This window comes from Synchiropus splendidus, chromosome 4, assembly GCF_027744825.2.
Source record: "Synchiropus splendidus isolate RoL2022-P1 chromosome 4, RoL_Sspl_1.0, whole genome shotgun sequence".
NCBI classification, from domain to species: domain Eukaryota; kingdom Metazoa; phylum Chordata; class Actinopteri; order Syngnathiformes; family Callionymidae; genus Synchiropus; species Synchiropus splendidus.
Window position 1 is genome coordinate 22,130,119 of NC_071337.1, and position 21,123 is coordinate 22,151,241.

General features: G+C 41.3%; 1 protein-coding gene across 1 annotated transcript; it reads right to left on the reverse strand.

The window, feature by feature from the left end:
• Positions 1-1,816: 1,816 nt before the first annotated feature.
• On the reverse strand, positions 1,817-19,643 carry LOC128756884 (basic helix-loop-helix ARNT-like protein 1). Its single transcript, XM_053861687.1, has 17 exons — positions 19,502-19,643; positions 12,193-12,304; positions 12,091-12,129; positions 11,977-12,018; positions 11,682-11,839; positions 11,225-11,310; positions 11,060-11,152; positions 10,041-10,155; positions 9,794-9,943; positions 8,354-8,588; positions 7,940-8,046; positions 7,713-7,860; positions 7,597-7,646; positions 7,411-7,519; positions 7,156-7,246; positions 6,892-6,988; positions 1,817-6,515 (listed from the first exon to the last, which is right to left on the reverse strand). The coding sequence occupies exons 1-17, from the start codon at positions 19,554-19,556 to the stop codon at positions 6,358-6,360; spliced, it is 1,845 nt and encodes a 614-aa protein (XP_053717662.1). The 5' UTR covers positions 19,557-19,643; the 3' UTR covers positions 1,817-6,357.
• Between the last annotated feature and the right edge of the window lie 1,480 nt (positions 19,644-21,123).

Consider the following 21,123-nt stretch of genomic DNA (forward strand, 5'->3'; position numbering starts at 1 on the left):
GGTGGAAGCTGAAAGAGTCTTGTGTTGCCTTCAGGGAGGGATTGAAGCAGACTTTGGGTGGCCAAGAAGGACTTCCAGATGACAGCTACAGCTGAGGTGATCTGGGAGACAGGTAGCAGAGTTCTTGGTGTGTCATCTGGAAGAAAAGTGGATAAGGAGTGGTGGAACGAAGAACTGCAGGAGTTTGTACAAAGGAAGAGGTTTGCTAAGAAGAGAGAACAGAAGAGAGTAGACAAGAGTACAGGGAGGCCCAGCAAGACAAAGGTAGTGGTGACAGTAAGGAGGGTGAGAGGGGTTTGTACAGGATTGCAAGGCAACAAGATAGAGATGGGAGGGACATGCAGCAGGTTAGGGTGATCAAGGATAGAGAGGGGAATGTGTTGTCTGATAACAGTAGTGTGTTGCTGAGATGGAAAGAGTACTTTGAAGAGCGGATGAATGAGGAAAATGATAGAGAACAAAGAGTAGAAGGAGTGGCCATCGTAGATCAGGACCTGGCAAAGATTAGTAAGGCTGATGTGAGAAGGGCATTGAAGAGGATGAAGAGTGGAAAGGCAGTGAAGAGTATTGTATGAGGAAGCCTAGAGTGGCAGAGAAGTGGTGAGATGTGCTGCATATGTAACACAGGAGTTTAAGGCGGAGGTGGGACTACACCAAGACTCAGCTATGAGCCCCCTCTTGTTTGCCATGGTGATGGACAGGTTGACAGATGAGGTTAGACAAGAAGCCCCTTGGACGATGATGTTTGCTGATGACATTGTGATCTGTGGTGAGAGCAGGGAGCAAGTGGAAGATAAGCTAGAGAGGTGGAGGTTTGCCTTAGAAAGGAGAGGAATGAAGGTTAGCCACACTAAGACAGAATACATGTGTGTGAATGAGAGTGGAAAGGTGAAGTTACAGGATGTATAGATAAAAAAGGTAGAGGATTTTAAGTACATAGGCTCAACTGTCCAGGGCAATGGAGAGTGTGAGAGAGAGTTGAAGCAGTGTGTGCAGACAGGATGGAATCATTGGAGAAAAGTGTCAGGTGTGATGTGTGACAAAAGGATGTCCGCAAGGATAAAGGGAAGGTGTACAAAACAGTTGTATGGTTTGGAAACAGTTACACTGAGGAAAACATGCAGAGCTGGCAGAGCTGGAGGTAGCAGAGATGGAGATGCTGAGGTTCTCTCTGGGAGTGAGCAGGATGGATAGGATCAGGAAGCAGTAGATCAGAGGGGCAGCACATGTGGTCAGGTGTTCAGGAGACAAAGTCAGAGGGGCTAGATTGAGATGGTTTGGACATGTACAGAAAAGAAATAGCCAGTACATTGGTAGGTACATGTTGAGTGTGGAGAGGAGACTTGTGGACATGGTGAAGGAGGACATGAGGTGTGTAGGTTTGAGAGAAGAGGAAGCAGAGGACAGGGTGAGATGGAGGAGGATGATCCGCTGCGGCCACCCCTGAAGGGAGAAGCCGAAAGGAAAAGAAGAAGACGGTTTGGCCAGGTCAAATGGGATAATAGGTACTGAAGAGGTTGGAGACAAAACTGATGGATGTCTGGTAGTCAGTCCCAGGTGAAGGCAGGTAGGATGGCAAGTTAATGACACAGAGTAATTACTGCCATCCATTGCAGTCGTGGCAATTCATATTTTTAAAGTTTGTCTTGAACGTGTTCTTGTTTCTGGCGGGATCTCAAAGTTTGGACAGAGCCAACGTCCATGAGGGTCATCGCCTGCGTCGCCATTTCCGCCCTATTTTTCGTCATGCTGTCCTGCTTGGGAGTGGTGGTCTGGTCTCTTCGGCAACAAAGTCCCGCCCACACCAATCCAGCCCAATCAAGGTCCTCCATAAAAAAGCAGGCGGTGACAAATGTCTTGTTTGTTGTGCTGCCTACTGTAGCCTCCTACCTACCTACTGTCGGAGTGATTCCTATAATTCTGTACATTATCTCAACTGGGGAAATAGAAGTCTTCCTTTGCCATATTTTTCAATTTTGCACCCTTCTCCCCAGATTTGGGGTGCTCATTGGGCCAACGTTTTACCTCGCCAAGGCACGACAGATGTTTTGCATGAAAGGGAAACGGAAAACTTGAGTATTATCGTTGATATAACTAACAGCGTTTTAGAGGTTGGAAAGATGAAATATGTTTAGAGGTGTTTTTCTCTCATGTTCCGTACCCTCTTGAATCCCCCTAACAGCTACGCTATGGTAGGTGTTTTAGAATCTTTGGTGTGCTCTTCATTCTCAGCCCAAACAGGGGTGGTCATAAAGGACCGCCAGTTGAATAAGGACGTGATGCAGTGACAGAGCAAGTGAAGTTCAAGCAAGATAAAACGGTTTGTTTGTCTTCACTGTTCTCCTCTCTTCAAAAGTTGGTGGTGCTAGTCTGTTTATACTGTGTCGTCCGAAATGAAATAGCTTAGATATGCTGTGGAAAATGGATCCCTCTAACATGCTCGAATTACGTGTTCATCCGGAGCATGGGATGATTGATCTGCGGAGTTGTCTGCCACATATTTTTAAAAAGATTTTTTTTTTGTTTGTTTGTTTCTAAAATGTAGATATTTTCAACAGGAATGCGTCTGGTTTGACTTGAGCAGTCATGTGCTTTTTTTTTTTTGCTTGCTTGTCCTCCAAGAGAACTGCTTCTACATAGTGGCCACAGTGAGCAACTGCAACTTTATTATTACCTCTACAATGGAGCTCATGTTATCTTTTATTCTTGAACGTCTGATGCGAATCTGATCATAGAACTGATTTAGCTGCCGGTGACCAACTGTGCAGCACAAAAGAAAAGTGCTACATTTGATGCAGATATTCAACTATGAATGAAGAAACAGATGATTCAAACTAGTGGGGGGAAGTTTTGAGACCGCAGTAGGGAAGACACGTGGAGAGTAAATATGAGGAGGAGATATAGTTTTGGAGATGGCCATGCCAGGAAGGAGAAGACATGGAAATCCGTCGACAAGGTTCATGGATGTTGTACACGGGGGTCGGAAACTGTGTATAAACGTGTTTATTTTATGAGTCGCTATCACCTATGCCATTTTCTCCATGTGTATTGTGTCTCATTTGACATGTTACACAACAAAACCATTTTATGTGTGTCACATCGCACTTTGACTCTGTACTGTACTGAAAACGTCATTTGATAACTTTTGAAGAAAATAAAGACAAGACCAAGAGAGTTGTGATCACTTGTATCAAAAATTGTTCATTTTTGTGTTATTTTTTCCTGCATTAACTTCCTTTGTGTTGCACGTTCAAGAATGAATACTGACAACTTCCAACTACAGTAACATGCTACGCAAATAACAAGTCAATAGTTCTTGAACATTTCTTCAAAAAGTTTTGAGAATCTTTTACTTCCAAATACTTCAACCTCCATTCCTTGTTACAGCAGATACAGCAACAATGACTCATACAAATATCATCGTTTTGATAGCAGAGTATGTTCTTCAGACATCCGCATCACTGTGAAATGACACAGATGAGAGCAGAACCAGACCCCTGATACTAGCACAGAGAGTATAAACTGTCGCATTTACAGTTAAACCACATTCAAGACAGCATGTTTTCAAGACAACACAACACATTACGCTTTCAGAGGAACCAGTGCGAAGACCAGTTTTCATGAGTGTGAAGGCTGGTAACTGGGATCAACAGCAAAATGCACCTGGATTTATTCGTCTTTACACTTCGGAATTTCATACTTTTTCCAAACCTCAAGAAGTTCTATTCAGTATTGACAACATCCTGAGGGAAAAAACTGCTTCCCTGCTGGCAAATTTGTTAACGTTTCCTCCATAAAGGTTTCAAAAGCTGGTGTGTTTGATCGTACATTCACTAGCGTCCAGGGTCCTGCCGTGTTTTTCCCAGTGGTCTTAGTATAAATCACCTTCACAGAAGTGTACAGTAAAGCATGTGATATGCACACACACGTTATAGGCATACTAGGGCTCAGTCCTTAAAGCACACATTCAGTATGAGGAAAGACAGTTTACAAACTTAAAGGTGAATTGTCTCATTCTTTTTCATCAAGTTTCATTCTTTTTCATTTTTCTTAAAAAAAAAAGCTTCATCAATCCTTGTATTTTCCATTTTCATCAACAGGGGTGCAAACTCATCACTGGTGAAGGGTTTCCATTTTATAAAAAATATATCTCTAAGAATAATTTATTTTTGCCATTGCGTTTTTGGTGACTCAAACACAGCATGTACAATATATACAAACAATTGGAAAAACAAGGTGTGTCATGACTTTTGTAAACAAAAACACAAATAAATAACTCGGGATTTTTAGAGGTTTCAAACCCTCCACACAATGAAAAGCTCATAGAGCTCTGGTTCACGTACCATGGCTAATTTTGAGAACGATTATACACAATGCAAATGCAAATTTGTCGTGATAAACGTTATTGGCATCAACCACAGCTATGCAAAAAGTTCTACAGGCAATGAGTGATGAACACTGTTAACATTATGTCGATGCTAGCTATTAGTACATGCATATCAATATTATCCAGCTGCCAAGATGAATGCGAAGCATATTACATCCAGTTTGGAAGATAAAGTATTTTAAGAAAAGTAGTCATGGGCAGAGATCGCAGATAGCAAGAGCATTAATGCTATTAAGTATTCTTAATTCAAAATTAGTTTGCTAATGTGTAGAAAAATACTAAAAACAAGTATCCGGGTTTTGAATATTGATTTAGAAAAATGTAGCTTCTGACTATTGCTTTTTGTTTAACTTTGTCCGTTTTGCTAGTTGAAGTTCTAAAGGCCACCTCTTCTTAAATTCCCATAGACGAGTTATGTGTTCCTTACTTATTGGCAAAACCACAGAATAACGCGAAGAAAATATAAATTAAGTGATGAAATCATTGCCTGGCATTATTAGCAGGGTGGTTTGCGTTCAGTAAGCACGCTAATGCTGCCTTCCAGTTGTCCTCAGAAGTGGGAAAATAGGGGGAACCCCCCAATGACACGTCACCCAACATCAGATATCGGCCTCGGGAGGTGGGAGATGGGCGAATATGGCTGTAAACAATGAGTAGAGCTCCTGTAATACTGTATATATTCGACTTCAAATTATTATTTTTTTGCCTCTTAATTGGTCAAATACCTAGTTTTGTACATTGCATACATATAGTAATCCTATATATAACATAGTACTTTCTGGACTGTAATTTTAAATGCTCATGCTGTGGATGCGAACTGCAGTGCAGACCATGCAAACAGTGGCTATCACTAGTCAGGTTGATGCCTGTGACACTGTTTATTCTTTGGTTCCCAGCAGGTAACTGGAACTCAGCATAAGACTGGGACAGCACGAAGCTATTGGTGACATTGCTTTTTAGTATTTTTCAAAACACTCAACAGTTTCATTCATCTGCAGCTTCTAAAAAAATATTCAAAAACAGCCAGGAATGTTTACTTTGCAGCTGTTTCAAACTTCACATAAAGCTCCATATACAGTAGGGCGCGTCCTCATGGGCTCTTACTGACTCATAAAACGGAAACGTTCACCAACACCAAGTTTGCATCTCTGCATCTGAGTTTACTTTTTCATACAAAAAAAGCAGTTGGGGTTTGTAAGACATCGGAACCAGGAGACCCTAAATCGACAAACATGATACATAAATAAGCATGTTTCCATTTTTAATCAAAAGTGACCTTCTGAGTGTTGTTTTCATCAAAGTGGCCACGTGTGCAAACATTGCTGTATAAATTATGAAGGTTGTCTGACCTGCTCAGTATAACACATGGCTGTAACTTCAAGCTGAGATATGAGAGTCAAGCAGCTGTGGTTCTTTTCTAGAAAGTCACAAATTCTTAGCGAGGACAAGACAGGTTGTTGCAGCGCGTGAAACTGAACAAAAAAATTCCCATGACTTGAAGCAAATAGCCTTTAAAAAAAACACAATATCAAAATTCAAACAATCGTCGACAAACGTTAAATTCAAGGAGCATGAATGTCATCACTGGGCACTGCAGCGTTTCACGGATATTTAGAGTAGTTTCTTTAGCAGCACTGCACATGGCAGTAGTTGGCCTCCCCTGAGGGGCCTAACATCACAAGGGGACCAAAGTCAGAGTCACTCTGTAAAAATCCTGCTTCAAGCCATCATAAGGATGTGTCACTGAGGAAGACGCAGAATCCGACTTCTTGGACACGTTACCCTTTCTTTCCTTTTGGTAAAGTCCCAACATTCCCTCTATAGTCTTTAGGCTACCTCAAGTGCAACTTGCCTGGGGCCTTTGGTGCGTGTCAGTCATGTCAGTCTGAACTCGTTGACTGAATAGTTTAGGCCGACAGCAAGTGAAATGGCACTGTTGGAGGGGTTGAAATGGTGTGCCCCCCTCTCTTCTAAAAAGGCCACTGTAAGTCTTCAAACTCCCCAGACTGACCCATGTTGGCGTCCGTCTCAAGCAAGCTCATGATCACCGCCATGGCCGCCTCATCGCTGCTGAAGCTGCTCAGGCCCGGAACCACCATGTTGTCCAGCTCCAGTTGAGGCTGCTCATCTGCACATCAAAGACAAATAGTTTGGCGTGGTGGTAGCGTGGAAGGTATCTGAAGTGAGGATGTGTCGGCTATTCATTTAGATTTTTAAGATTGTGATCATAATAGCAGGTTTAACAAAGCAGTTTCACTACAGTATGTTTAAAAATCTGGACTTGGCACATAAAGTAGTACACTGAAATACGCAGCATGATCATAGGTCTTATAGGGACAGCTCTGACTGAGTCCTGTTTGATACAACATGCTCAGCTGATGTACTGAGTTTACTGCTAAATTTCTACACGATTAAAGACATTCATTGTGTGTGAAGTGCCAGACATACATTTCCATTTGTCCTTCATCTAACTTACAACTATGCAGAAAAAAAGCGACGTGTACCTGCACTTTCAGAAGTAGCGCGACCTGGTCCTGCAGTGTTCCCAGAGTCAGAGCGGGACTGCGATGAACTCCCCGATGCCTCATCTCTGCTAGAAGGCTGAGAAAATCGGCTTTCATGAAATACACAAACCAAGACGGACGACACACGATTGTAGCTGCATTTTCAAAGCTTTGGTTTTATGTCAATAGACTAAACTAAAACCCATACTGTGAAGTACTCGCCAGGTCGGCTACTTTGTTATTCATCAGGTGGTATGGACTTACACTCTGGCTCGAGGCCTGTAAAACTGAAAGAGACCTCTCCTCGAGGAGGGCGTAGGGGCTTGAAACACCACTTGATGGAGATGAGCCCACCCTTAAAAAACACAAGCAACAGTATCAGAAATCTTATAGTCGACAATTAAAAGAAGAAACTCTCCCTCGAGTGGTCACTCATTTCAGCAGGCAAGTTTCTGACCAGGAATTGTATTGAATGAATCATTTAAATCAAAGATGAGCTAAAAACACACATGTTCACACCTGTGGGAGTCGATAAATTCGTTGGCTATTTGGTTGCCGATACTGCCAGCATATATCATGGTGCCCACGCTGCTGTTAAGCCCAGGAATTGCGGGAAGTTGTTTTCCTTCTGCAATGGAAAAGCATCGCTGTAAACTACGGAATCAAGTCGAGCCACCATTTCTGTATAATTCATGTGCTTCTCACCCTGAAGAGTTTTTGAGCTTCCTGCCGAGGCGTCATCTGTCTTGGGCCCGCTGCCACATAAAAGTACTTGAAAGTCTTGGAGGCTTTAGCGTGAAGATGGTGGTGTGGATACTTACGAGGGAACCCTGTTCAACGCCACAATGAATTCTACTTCTTTGGTCCAAGGATTTGTAAAACTAAACCACTGATTTTGGAGGGAAATGTAGGAGCCATATTTGGTTTTGAACCGGTAGCGAGTCTCAATCTTCTGTTTAGTACGCAGAACTGGGCAGAAAACATCACCAGGAAATGTCATGACAGCGTTTTATCACAGACAACAGAAGAGATGTGTGTGAGGCCTCACCTTGTCTGTGGGTCTCTGCGAGATGCTGCAGGTCTTCCTGGTGGAAGTATTCGTAGCAAGACGTGCCGAGGATTTCCTGTGGCAAGTAGCCGATAATCGTTGTGGCTCTAGGACGGTAGGGTAAACACATAGTTTGGTTACAGTCATATGTTACTGACTTTTCTTTAAAAATGCATATGTGTGAAAGGAGACTGGTGTCATGAGCCATGCAGAATATATTCATCACATTTCAACTGAAAGAGGGTATTTTCCAATGAAAGGTGGCTTCTTTGCTCCTTCTAAGAGACAGACAGGATTATCTCCACGAGAAAAAAAACTCTCTCAGTGCGTGGCTTGCCTTCACGAGAGGGCAGTGGCTTCTGGCTAAAGAAGGTTGTGAAGCAGGTCTGTGAATGAAGAAACAGGGAAACTCACTGTTGGTCGACAAAAGTGAACTTGCCGTCGATCGCACAACGGATCACAAACTCGGAAGGTTTGGTTTTGATGTCTTTGGGCGGCTGGTGGGACATGTGGGGTTGCATTCGACACAGAGTGACCAGGCAGGTCAAGTTAGACGTATCCTTATCCACCTCCACCTCTGAGTCAATTTGGCTGCTCGGCCAACTTCGCATGTAACCGGTGCAGTGGAGCGAACAGTAGTTGTAGTTGTCTGAAGGAGAGATCCATTGCATTAAATTCAATTAAAATAAACAAACATAATAGTAGACAAAAAGAGATAAAGACAGTTGTACTTTTTTTTTTTTAAAACGCCCTACAGCACTCAGTTGCACTCATATTAACATACTACCTTTCAATATCGATAAAAAAAATATATTCTGGAAACTCTTACTTATAAATACTATGGACATTTGTCATGGGTTGTGTAGTTTATAGATTTGTCAAACACCTGCCCAACTATTTAATTTTCCTAATTTATATTGAACATATTGGAAAATATATGCAGAATGTAATGCAATCTTCACATAAATCAAGTAAAGTGATGCTGTTCTAGGTCAATATTGCAGTCAAATTACATATTTGTGGCACTGGATTCCAAGGAACTCGAAGATACTGTTTATTCTTTTTCAGAGCGATCGCTAAAACCCAGTACATGCTGTCACTGTATTTCATGATTAATAATCAGAGTGTAATGAGCCTTGTTGCTACGGTCTTCCATAAGACACACATCAGAGCGTGAATAAGAGGTCGCTCTGTCGGTAATGGAAGAGGAAGCCTTAAAAACAATGGCAAATCTACAGTGCATGTCACCATACTCACAAAATGGTTACTTATTACAGTGATTCAACTGTGTGGTGAATTTTATGAATTCAAAAGGTCCGTTTTCTGACTTTTATTTACTGGAACAGGTCAGGAGGCTTTTTGAATCCAAACAAAGCGACTGAACAACACCAAAAAACAATTTAAAAAAAAGTCAAATTGTGTGTACGTTTGTCCATTCCAGAGTTATAGGGATAACAAATGAATGGACGCGTTGACTGAGGACATGAAAAGGATCAGTGCGACAAGGGAGGATTGGATAAGATATCGTTCATTTGTCCCAGGGAAATTCAACATGCACAGTAAGTGGTAAGTGGGATGACTGAATCCATTACCAGGAGATTTTAAAATAGCATATGATCATATAATACATAGAGCTATTAACTGTTGCCAACATTGGTATTATCCTGCCATTGTCTTTCTCCTTTAAATGGCACTTGTGTGTGTGTTCCTGTAGCCATGTTGCATGTGTATCTACATGTTCACTTTTTCCTTGTGTGTTCATAAGCTTGTTTGTCTTTACTGTGCTTGGAGAGCAATAATGTTTGTTCTGAATTTCACACACGCTTGCAGTGAAAACCGTGAATCATGGTCTACCTTTCTTTTTGGAAACGCTTGGCATGGATCGTTTGTCGTGGTGCTTCCCCGTCTGCCGGCAGTGCTTCATGCGACAGAAAAAAGACCTCCGAGCTCCAGCGGAGAGATGGGATTTTGTAACATGAGTGTCCGTCGGAACCTGAACCCCCGCTGTACCAGACACAGATGTTCACCAACATTGAAACCTTTATTGATATCATCATTCAACGGCTGGGACAAGACATTGGGCCAGATGAAAATGTCTTACTTGAAGCATCAATGAGCCGCTGTCGGGGGTACAACTCCGACGACAGTTGCTCCTTGACTTTGTTGATGTCTTTGTGGTGGATGTAATCCAATAAGCTCTGCCCAGTCAGCTCTGCCTGCAATAAAGAGATATTGTGATTGAATATATATTTCTGTTATTAGTTCAAGTCTGGCTTACGATCCATATCTGTGCACGTAAGATCCAAGCTCAACCCATGGCTGCTTGTTCCCTCTGAGACTTTCTGAGGTTGAAGCTAAAGCCACTCGGCCAGATGGGACCTGACAGGGGCTTCAGCTTCATTGTCACCTTCACATTACAGTAAACTAGACATCAGATGTTCTTTAAGCATGGTCTGACCCGAGGGCCACATGTGGCCTCTGACGTGGCCCCGATGAGCACGTAAATGGGTGTTCTACTTTCTGTGCAGTTTTATTGAGTACATTTAGAAATGCATTCAAATGGTTTTTTTTTTTGAACACACATTTTTAAAGATTTTTTTTAAATATAGGGCATAAGAAAATTATTGTATGAATTTAGTTCATATTATTTTGGGAGCAAACTCTCATTGTGGGAGGAACAGTTACAGTATGTTGGTACTTGAAGCAAGAAACTGGAGGGAATCACATTCCGTGCATGTGTCCAATACAACCAAGTTGATGTACCTGTTAAAACAGAATACCTTTTGACTGACACCAGTGATGGGTCCATAAGGTTTCATGACAGTATTGAAGGGTTAATGTGGTTTCATGCCACCAGATGGCACTGTCTGCTGTAAAACGCTTGGACTTGGACCAACTATTTCAATGAACCCTCACATCATTTATAAACCAAGAGCGCCATCTAGTGGCCGCTGAAAATTAGGACACAGTTTCATCAACCCTGCAAAACTGTTTCATGATGCCTCATCTACCCGTCCCTAATTGACACCCTTCATCTACCTCATTTTCACAGCCATGTTTGAACTTCAACGCCTGTTTTTCATCATTCACGAGTGAAGAAGAGTGGACAAACTCACTCACCCTACTAATGTTTAGAATTTTGGAGACGGACTCTGAGATGAAGATGATTTTGGCCCGATCACAACTGACCACTAACAGGAAACCGTCTGCTGACTGGAAAGATTCATGGAGATATTAGCGGTCGGGCGGTTAACCGAGCCAAAAGGGCGAGGTTTGGACACGGACCCTGAGCAAGAGCTGCTGGAGGTCGTCATGAGGCAGGATGGAAGGCTTGTAGGTGGTGTCGGTGAAGGCAGAGGCTCCTGTCCCCGCTGTTAATAGGCAACAATTTTAGAGGAGAAGACGAAATTCATGCCCGGCTGTCCACTTGTTATCATGACTTCAACTCAGAGACGATACACCAAAGTCGGAAATGTGTCTGTCCCACAGGTCAGTACACCGTGAACATCATTCTTGGACATGTTGGTGGCTGATGGGATCTGTCGACAATGATTCATTGTTTCATAATACAACTTAAAAACCCACTTAAACTCGCACTTCTGAGTGATTTGTAGGATCATTCTTGCATATCATGTGCTTTTTTTCTCAGTCGAACACTAGTATGGAGATAAACCAAACATGGGAAGTTTTCCGACTTTGATTTTTCTGTTTTGAAGTGAAAAAGGAAAAAGAGCTTGTTCACATTTGAGGGCTTTCAGGTGCTGCACAGCTTTCCGGAGCACAGTGAGTTTGTCAAGTTTACGCGCCATGGGCTGGCAGGCCGGGATCATGGCTGACAGCTCGTCGATGAGGTTGTTCATTTTGTCTCGTCGACGCTTCTCAATCTGCCGGTGAGGTTCCCTGCAGACATGCAAACGCAAAGCTGACACCTTTATGGAAAAAAAGAAGGTTCTTCTCATCCCAGATTCCGCCAGGGCTCCTTCCCTTCTTTAATATTAGAGGAGACGCACAATATCGACTGCAGACAAGTCATTCACCTGAAACATTTCATTTTGATTTGCTGGTCCTCTTCTTCGGACCTGAAATGAAATCCACACGCTTCGTCTTACACACTTGACACTACTGCACTAACAGAGAAGTGTTACCTGTACCTGCAATGGTCCTCGTCCATTTGGAAGTCCAGACTCGTTCTGTTAGAACAGAGGACATATTTAGTCCTGTAAAGTTAACTGCAACCTGATAGTCTTACTTACTCAGACCTCTCCTCCATGTCACCCTTCCGCTTCCTGGGCAGATCGAAGGCAGACAGCGATGAACCCATGTGGCTCGAACCTGGACTCGGGCTCTCCTCCCCAGGGTCGGGATCTGGTCCAGGAAAACAATTGAACGTTTTTTTTTTTGTCATTTTGCTTATCTTGCAATATGAGCAGCTATTGGCAACATTCCATCACTATTCTGTAAACTGAAAACAGAGGGGAGGAAACAATGAGTGAGAAGGGATGATGAAAAAGAGTAAGGATTCAAAAGCCATCTTCCCAGAGGGGGAGTGCGTATTACTGGAATTCTTCACAAACAACTGCAACATCAGGTCATAGTTTTGATGGACGTTAGACATTCAAAGGGAATCATTAACCAGGAAATGGTTCTTCTGTTGGGACAGTGTGAACCGCGATTCACATCCTTTTTCTTTACATGGTTTTTCCTTGTAGGAATAATGAAATACGCCCATATTTCTTTAACTTGTTCAAAGTGTTGCAGCACAAAATTAAACTTGGATCCATCGCATTAACTCACTCTTCTGTTGCAACTGGCAAACAAATTTAATACTGGACTCTAGCCGAGGATCCAAATTCCAAAGAGGTCAGACATACTTTGAGCATCAAGGCAACTCCCATGATCCTTAGCGGCAAACAAGGTCCTGCTTAACTGCTACTGGGTCGCTTTGTCTGCTTGGCCACAATTTAATGTTAATGTTCATCCGACCAAGTGACGCGCTCGAAGCACTACATCGCCGCTAGATGTCGCCCAACACCTAGCAGCGACTGCGAGTTCGCGTGTTCCGTGGTGATGCAACACTGACCCACTTCTCTCCGAGGACCCCCGCGCTTTAACTGTGACGTCCTTTCTGACCGCCCAGCTTTTTACTTTTAACCTTTATTTTAATAAAAAAAAATCTTGCATATTTTTTTTATATCGATTTTTAAATATATAAATTCTTGATTTTTTTTTCATGCTCACATTTACACTGAGGTTTAATGGTGCATTAAACACAACCTAAAACAGCTGTTTGACTCCACATTTATTTCCCATACACTCAACTCTGAACTTCGAAACATTGGCAAAATTGATGAGCTGTTTTGAATTCCCTTCTTCACATTGTACTAGGTCATGACTGACGTAGATTTGGGATGCGTGAGCAAACACTTTCCACCACTCCTTCCCCGCCACCGCTCGCACTGCTTTTCCTGTTTCCTTGTGTGTCTGCAAACGTCTCCATGGTGACCAGAGCAGATCAGCAGTGGGAGTCCGGGGAGAGAACGGCCTCGTGATCGGTCCATGAGTAGAGCACCGCACCCGCGGGCCACTTGTAACAGACCACAATACCAACATGCCGTCAGTAAGGGACGCACTCCGATGCAAATGTCATCCTGCTTGTCCTGAAGGGACATCTGACCACAGTTCAACGCCATTCCTCAACAGTTTGGATCGCGCCAGAACTTGAAGCTGACATTTAAAATAATAATAATAATAATAATAATAATAATAATAATAATAATAATAATAATAATAATAATAATAATAATAATAATAATAATAATAATGGTATCACAATATCTATAGAATCTTAGAAGTGATTCCACTTTAGTGGTGGTCTTTCGGAACATTTCTGAATGTCCTAAAAAAAATCATACACCTATTTCAGCTCTGGTTACAACAGAGAGAAGACGGACAACTTGACTTCATGAAATATAAATGTGAGTCGTTGCTGGTCAAGACACTCGACCGAAATCGACTCCAAACGTTTTTACATACTTACTTTTTAAGTGTTAAGCAAATAAGTCATATCATATAAAATATCTGGTCCACATGCTGACTGAATATTGTAATTTTTTTTAAACTTTCTATTAAAAAGCAGTGGCCTATAACGTAGCTTGGTTTTTGCTGTTGCTTACTGTTTTTATTTTGTATTTCGTTTGTATTCTGTATTTATACAACTGACTTAAAACACCATTTTTGTTGTTGTTGTCAAAATACAATATTGCATGCTAAACGATTCTTATAATTTTACATGTTACACATCATGCCAAAACAATTTCACAAAATTGTATTCGATCTATTGTTTAAGAATATCCTCTTTGTTGTGTCGAGATTCATAGAGGTGTGTGTTTGTGTGTGTGCGTGGTCCTTGTATGGCTGTACTTGTGGGGACCAATTCTAAGACACACATCTACTTGTGGGGACTATATGGATTTGTGGGGATCAATTCCCACAAGTTTAGATAGATAGCTGGCCTTTATTAGATCTCAATTTGAGGATTAAACCCTCAAAATAACTGAGTTATTTTAGATCCTGGTGAAGCTTAGCTATTTGTTTTGGATGGTTAGATTTAGGGTTAGTGACTGCAGAAAGCATTATGGCAACGTCCTAACAAGTATAGAAATACAAACAATATTTTGGCCAGAACAGAGTTTTGAGGGTGAAAACATCAAAATAACTAGATCATTATAACTGGGTTTCATCTTGGCTCAGAGTCCTGGTTAAGGTTAGCCATTTGTTTTGCATCGCTAGGTTTAGGATGAGAGGCTGGGGAAAACATGAAAGTCAATGAAATGTTCCCATAACCGTGTGTGTGTGTGTGTGTGTGTGTGTGTGTGTGTGTGTGTGTGTGTGTGTGTGTGTGGGCATTCCTCACATTGCATCCCTAATCTAAAGTTGAGTTGTGTATTTGCTGCACAACCACAGTCACTGACTGGTGTATGTGCTGGGTGGGTGATATTAACCTGTAGCCTCAGACAGACAGCGTCACTGCTGTGCCACAGGCTTTATGGCCACTGGGAATGTAGAGCTTAAACCCAAGAGAACAGAGTGTTCTGGGTTATTCCTGGTCCACTGACCTACAACGTCTCTGAACCCCTACACAAGTGTTTGCATGTCTACAGAGGTATGTTCAGTTGCAACGAGAATGAGAACTTTCTCTCTGAGCTCCGTCAGGTCAGGCACTTAACTAATGCAAGTCAACAGTTTGGAAGAATTAAACCTTGAGTTTAAAAGCAGGAGACACAGCTCAAATAGTTAAACGCTCACTAGTCATGAAAAGACTTTTCATTCATGCGTAGTACATAGTGAGCCACCTGGTTCCTATTCAGTAGCACAAAACATCCAACTAGCTTATATAAGTAACCATATATTTGCAATAGAAAACTCCATTGAAGGGCTAACTTCCAAAACCTTTTCCAATGATGTCTCTGATGATCTCTCAGCAGCCAACTGAATTAATTGTGTTGTTTCCAGAACCAGTCAAGTCTTGCCAAGTACTGTTTCCTAAGCAGCCAAAGTCACAAAACAAGTTGTTTACCTATAATTGTACACTGTTGAAAAGAAAGGCAAAAAAATGCCACCTTCCACCACCCTGATGACTGAAGTCAAAAGCTGCTGATGCGGCCAAACTGCTTCAGAGGTCACATCCTCGGCCAACACACCAGGCCGTCTCAAAAGCACCGTCGAGACCTGGTGTTGTGAGTACCTGAAGCATGACGTTACACTGTGAGACAAGCCTTGAGTTAACAATGTCAACAGCTAACGCTGAGACTCACTTTTGTGTTCCGTGTTACTGTTTCTACATTGTGCAACTATTGATCGACATTGTGGTTGGCTTGTTCAATTGATAAATGTTTGTAGCAGTGTTTTAACAACACTTTCAGCAACTATGACCACACTCAGAAACGTCACTCACATGACTGCTTTTGCCAAAAAAAGTCACATTTCTCCAGGGATAGATTTTTTACACCATAATTTATTTGACGTCCTCGACAACAACACAAGTGAGTGTGTATTGTTTTTTATATATATTTTTTTTATATTAATAACAAAATATATATCAGTAGTTGATAGCAGCATAATTACAATATTTACATTTCATTTCACTATTGCTCTTGAGACCAGTCTAAAACACTAGTGTTGTAAATTGCAGCTACACTAGTGTAGAAGGAACCAACTTCAGTCTTCAGCAGCATTATGATTCTAAATATATTAAATAATAGGAATAATTATAATAATGGAAATGAATATTGATCAAAATAGAAAAGCACTGAGAGAGTGCAAGCCACCACCAAAATAATCTCCCCAAAACTAAGAAAAAGAAAAAGACAAAAAATAAATAAAACCAAAAAATGCCTTAATCTAAATGCCTATTTAAAAAGTCCTGGATCCAGACGGTGATGCGGATCACTCTCAAAATTGAAATCTTTTTCCTTGTCCCATTTCCTGAAGATTTCACGATATTACTAAATAGCTTTTCAAATTATTTAAACACAGACATGCAGACAAACCAACGGTGTCAAAAACATAGCCTCCTTGGCAGAGTTAAATATTTGAATGAAGAAGTACAATTTCAAAGTATGCATTTACATCTTAGCATCCTCAAGTACAGTAAAAAAAAGAAAAGTTCTCAGTTTGATGCTTTCACGTGCATGATTAATGCCACTGTTTCCAGGCAAACCCAGATCTGTTGTGTCTCTTTTATTGTCCTTTTAACCTCACAACATACGTCACATCCACGATGAGATCACATTATCACCACACCTTTAACTCGCCAACACAATAAAAAAAACCTTAAAACTAGTCACACAGAGGTTGAATTATTTGCTCCACTGTGCAGGTTTCATGACGCCTTTCGTGCAAGTGATGGACATTCATCTTCACTCTGCTCCTTTCCAATCTCCAAAAACTAGATGAGACATGTGAAGGAAAATGGAGAATGAAATAAACCTGAGACTTAATTTCATCCTAAAATAATTTGATTTTACATCAAAGAGCCAAACACAATCACAACTAACACTTGTGAAACCACAAACCCAACTACACAGGTGTCCGCCAGTTTTACATTGTTTTATATCAAACTGACAGCATGACGTAGTCAAGTACTTTCACACTGTTTGTTTCAAACATCACACGCCATATAGTTATTTACCAACACAACAGATTGAAGAATCCGAAATAAATCACAGACCATGTTTAAGTAGACCATTAACTGTACACTTGTAACTTAACCTCTAGCGAATTCAACTTTGGTTAAAAAAATTGCAATACGGAGTACTTTGTAATCACCTCTTTATAAACACAAACTGTTTAGTTAAAATTCTATTGCACAGCCCCGTTTCATTTAAGTCGCACACTTCAGTGCACAAGGCACTCTTCTGACTGGTTAGCCACATTAAACTAATCATAACATGTTTTACTACCATTAGAATACTTGACTAAATTACACAATAGTGTTACAAGCTTTTAATTTGCTAGCCAATTCACTCAGCAGTCTGATTAACGCCCTCCACTTTTAAAACTCCACAACACAGTTAGTTTTATCTCATGTACTTACCAGACGACACATGTAACTACGACGTCACCTTAACCATAATGACACTTTCAACATCACAGCAGCAAAACTGTGGCAACATTTTGCATTTCCACTCGACCACACACTAAACACACTAGTGTGTGGTGTCAAGGCGCTATGAGTTTAGTTACACAATAGAAACTTTCAAAGGAGGAAGGAGGAACAAGTGAGTGTGGAGGTGGGAGATTAAAAATATAAAAGAAGGGAGATAAAATCTGGAACTCGTTTGTACCGGTTTCACACAATTACTGACAACACAATGAAAAATTTGTTGTACACTCAAAACAGCCACTGACTGCTAAATACACAAACATGGTTGGACAGCGCCATGATTCTGCATTACTACACAAAATTCTAACATCATTCACATAACTTTTTCTAAGTGCCTGATATCTATCTATCTACCAAAATAGATCATTTATAAAACTTATGTGAAGTGTTAAATATGAATACATAACGTGATAATAAACTAAATCACTCCTGTTAAATACACAAAACGTTGGTTCAAAGGGAGTCTTTTAATCCAAGCAACACAAAGTGACTCTCAGTCACACTCAATTTTCAAATATCACCCAAAATGACAACAGCTGTATGGTTAAAAGAAACACCATATAGGGGTTTTATCTCAATTCCAATGATGTTTAATGTCACATGGCAAAATATAAATACTGAAGAACTATCAGGAAATTTGAGTGCACAACGATAAAGGTATGGACAGCGAAATAATAATAACCATCAATCTACTCAAACTTCACCATGAAGCGAGTGGTGTGTATGTGTGATATGGCGAAATATAAATATAAATATCCCGACAATTTAAACGTCCAACAGACAAACAGCGAATGCACAACACGAGCCACACCACTAACATACTGTGCACCAAAACTCATCACTAAGTAAAAACACGACGCAATCGGAAAGAACAGTTTCGTTTAGAAAGACAAAAAGGGCAATATTTATGGATTAAATGATAAATGCCTTTGGGAATTTGAAGTCCCCCGTGAAATAGTGTCAACTTTTTGTGTCACAGTCACATGTAATTGGCAAAATTAATAATTAAATAAGCACAACCAAGTTGTGCTTCGTGATCCACGAAATGAAGGAACAAGGAAACACATCTGTTTTCATGAAAAGAGGCCGACCCAAATTGTTTGCTTGCGTGTTTATTTATTTACTGGTGAAACTGGTCTGAACCACTGCCACATATTTAGTAGAGTCATCTAAAGCACGACACAAAGTTTTTTTTTATGTTTTACAGTATATCATTGTTCATATTTTATTCATATAAATCGCATCGGAACAATGTCATGTATTCGTTCATCTTAGCTGAATGCCGCATTATTTTATTTTTTTATCGCTAAATCTTATCAGTTTGAACTTGGGTTTTGACCACACAGTCTCTGACAGGAGAGAGCAACGCCCCCTAACTGCAGCAGCGCGACACTGCTGCTCCACTGATCCACTGACCCACTTATGAAAGATGCCAGCAAATCACGTGCCTGACTCAGGCGCTTATTTCCCCGGGTTAAAACTCAAAAATCTTTTTTTTTGTGAAACTTAACAACAGGCGATTGATTTCTAACTTGAAAAGTCAACGTTTGAAAGCACTCCACGGCATGTTTGTTGAGATTTAAGGGTCGTCATGGTTACGGTCACGCGAGCACTCGGGGTCGTATCCCTTACGACGCGGAACCAGCCAGCCGCTGCGCGCGCATCTCTGGCCGGGAATACTGAATGGACCGCGGCGGCTGCCTGTGTGTTGGTCAGCCACCTGGTACCGGGCCGCTTTTAACTAGATTTGCCAACCGTTTGTTTCGACTCTATTCACAGTGACTTGCTACTTTATAACCTAAATGTCTCCGCGCGGACTCTTTTAAACTCTGCCAAACTGTTCCTTTTTCCAGTGCAAGCCAGTGCAGTGTAGAAGACTTTTGAAAAGTGCACCTTACCTGCTGATCTGCCCGGCGCCGAGCCATCAGAGCCGCCGGCCGACATGCCTGACATGTGGAGCCGCTGCGGGGTTGCGGAGCTCGGCGGCGCATGTGGTGCCACCAGCTGTAGTAGTACACGGCGCAGAGCCGGGGACTTGTATAATTGACTTCATTTTTCTTCACCCATCCCCTCCCGCAAACACTTTTTTTTACAAAGGAGGCGGAGTAGCCGGGCTGGAAGGGGGGGCAGAAACGTGAGGGACAGCCGATCGAAACAGTCCCGTCCTTTAGGGAACGAGGAGGAGACGAAACTTGTCTCCTCCCTCTCTCCCTCCTGTCCTCGCCTCTGAGGTTCATTCATGACAGCGTTTAGTTCACACAGGCGCAAGGACAGCTGCCTGTCAGCACGAAGTTACATGCATGACATTGCTTCTGTTCTCTTCCCGCACACTCGGATGGTTTAAAACTGAAACAATTTAACTTGCGAGTGAGACATCATTCATCATTCAAACGATGTTTGATGACGATTAATCACAAAAATGCAAAGTTCTGAGCACGTCTTGAAGGTTGTGTTAATTAAAAAACAACCAGCAGATATCAATAACAGAGCGCAAATAATTTATGTTGATTATATAAAACAAGATTTTTGTGACCTGAAAATTGTCCGTCACTCGCGGTGCGGCCGTGAAACCAAAGATCGTGGAGAGAGAGAGAGAGGAGAGCTCACTCTGTCTTTTTGTAGGTGCCACAGCTGCTTTGTGTCCTTGAGGAGAAAATGGAAATCTTTTGTGGCTCTTATCCGTCTAAACTGACATGGAAATTAGAATAGCTTCTATTTGGGAACAAAGACAACAGATTGAAATAGTTTTTTAAGAGGTAGTAATGTTATTATATTATTATGGTATGATTACCCACAATTTGGTGGGATCCTCACTGACCTTGGAAATAAAGCTGATTCAGATTCAAGATTCAAGAGGTTTATTTGTCACACATACAGTTATACGCAGTACAACGCATGGTGAAATTATTTGTGTCGCTGCATCCAAAAAAAGAAAAAGAAGTGTGCACACGAGATGTATACTATGATAACAATGAATATAATGAATTATAGAAACAGCAGTATGAAACAACAGTGCAAAGTAAAAATAAAGTCATAAGTGCATAGCGCATAAACAAAATAAGATAAAGAATAAGATACTGATATTCACTTTGTCAGTGCAGTTCGAGTTGTCATGAACTACCAAGTCTCTTCATACAGAACTCTGCTACATATATACATATAAACTATGTGATGCATTTAATAACATGTGCACACATGTAGACACAGTGGTTGTACAATTATTTCTCAATATGTGATGATCTCTTACTTAAAGCGATCCTTTAGATTCATGATACAGACTAAAGAAGGGTAATTGAATGGGCGTCCTTCGATGAGACGCGTCTGCATCACAAATCTCACATTGGGCAACTATCCAAACTTGAAACACCCAGTTAAAGGAATTTGAAAGTGGATATCCCCACCCAATGATATCTGACTTGGAGGAGTCTATGACGCAGACCCGCAACGTCATTGTTCTAGTAGAGTGGTCTCCATCTGTAGGCGTCGAATCAGAAGTTTGGAAATCCTTTAACAAAGAGCG

Bases quoted from the DNA above. Each gene is read 5' to 3' on its own strand.
- LOC128756884 (XM_053861687.1), bottom strand. From the start codon at position 19,556: ATGTCAGGCATGTCGGCCGGCGGCTCTGATGGCTCGGCGCCGGGCAGA. The intron at 10,156-11,059 runs GTGAGTGAGTTT...TCTTTATTGCAG, and splicing joins AAATTCTAAACATTAGTAGG to GCAGAGCTGACTGGGCAGAG. The intron at 8,589-9,793 runs GTAGACCATGAT...TCTCTCCTTCAG, and splicing joins AAGCGTTTCCAAAAAGAAAG to ACAACTACAACTACTGTTCG.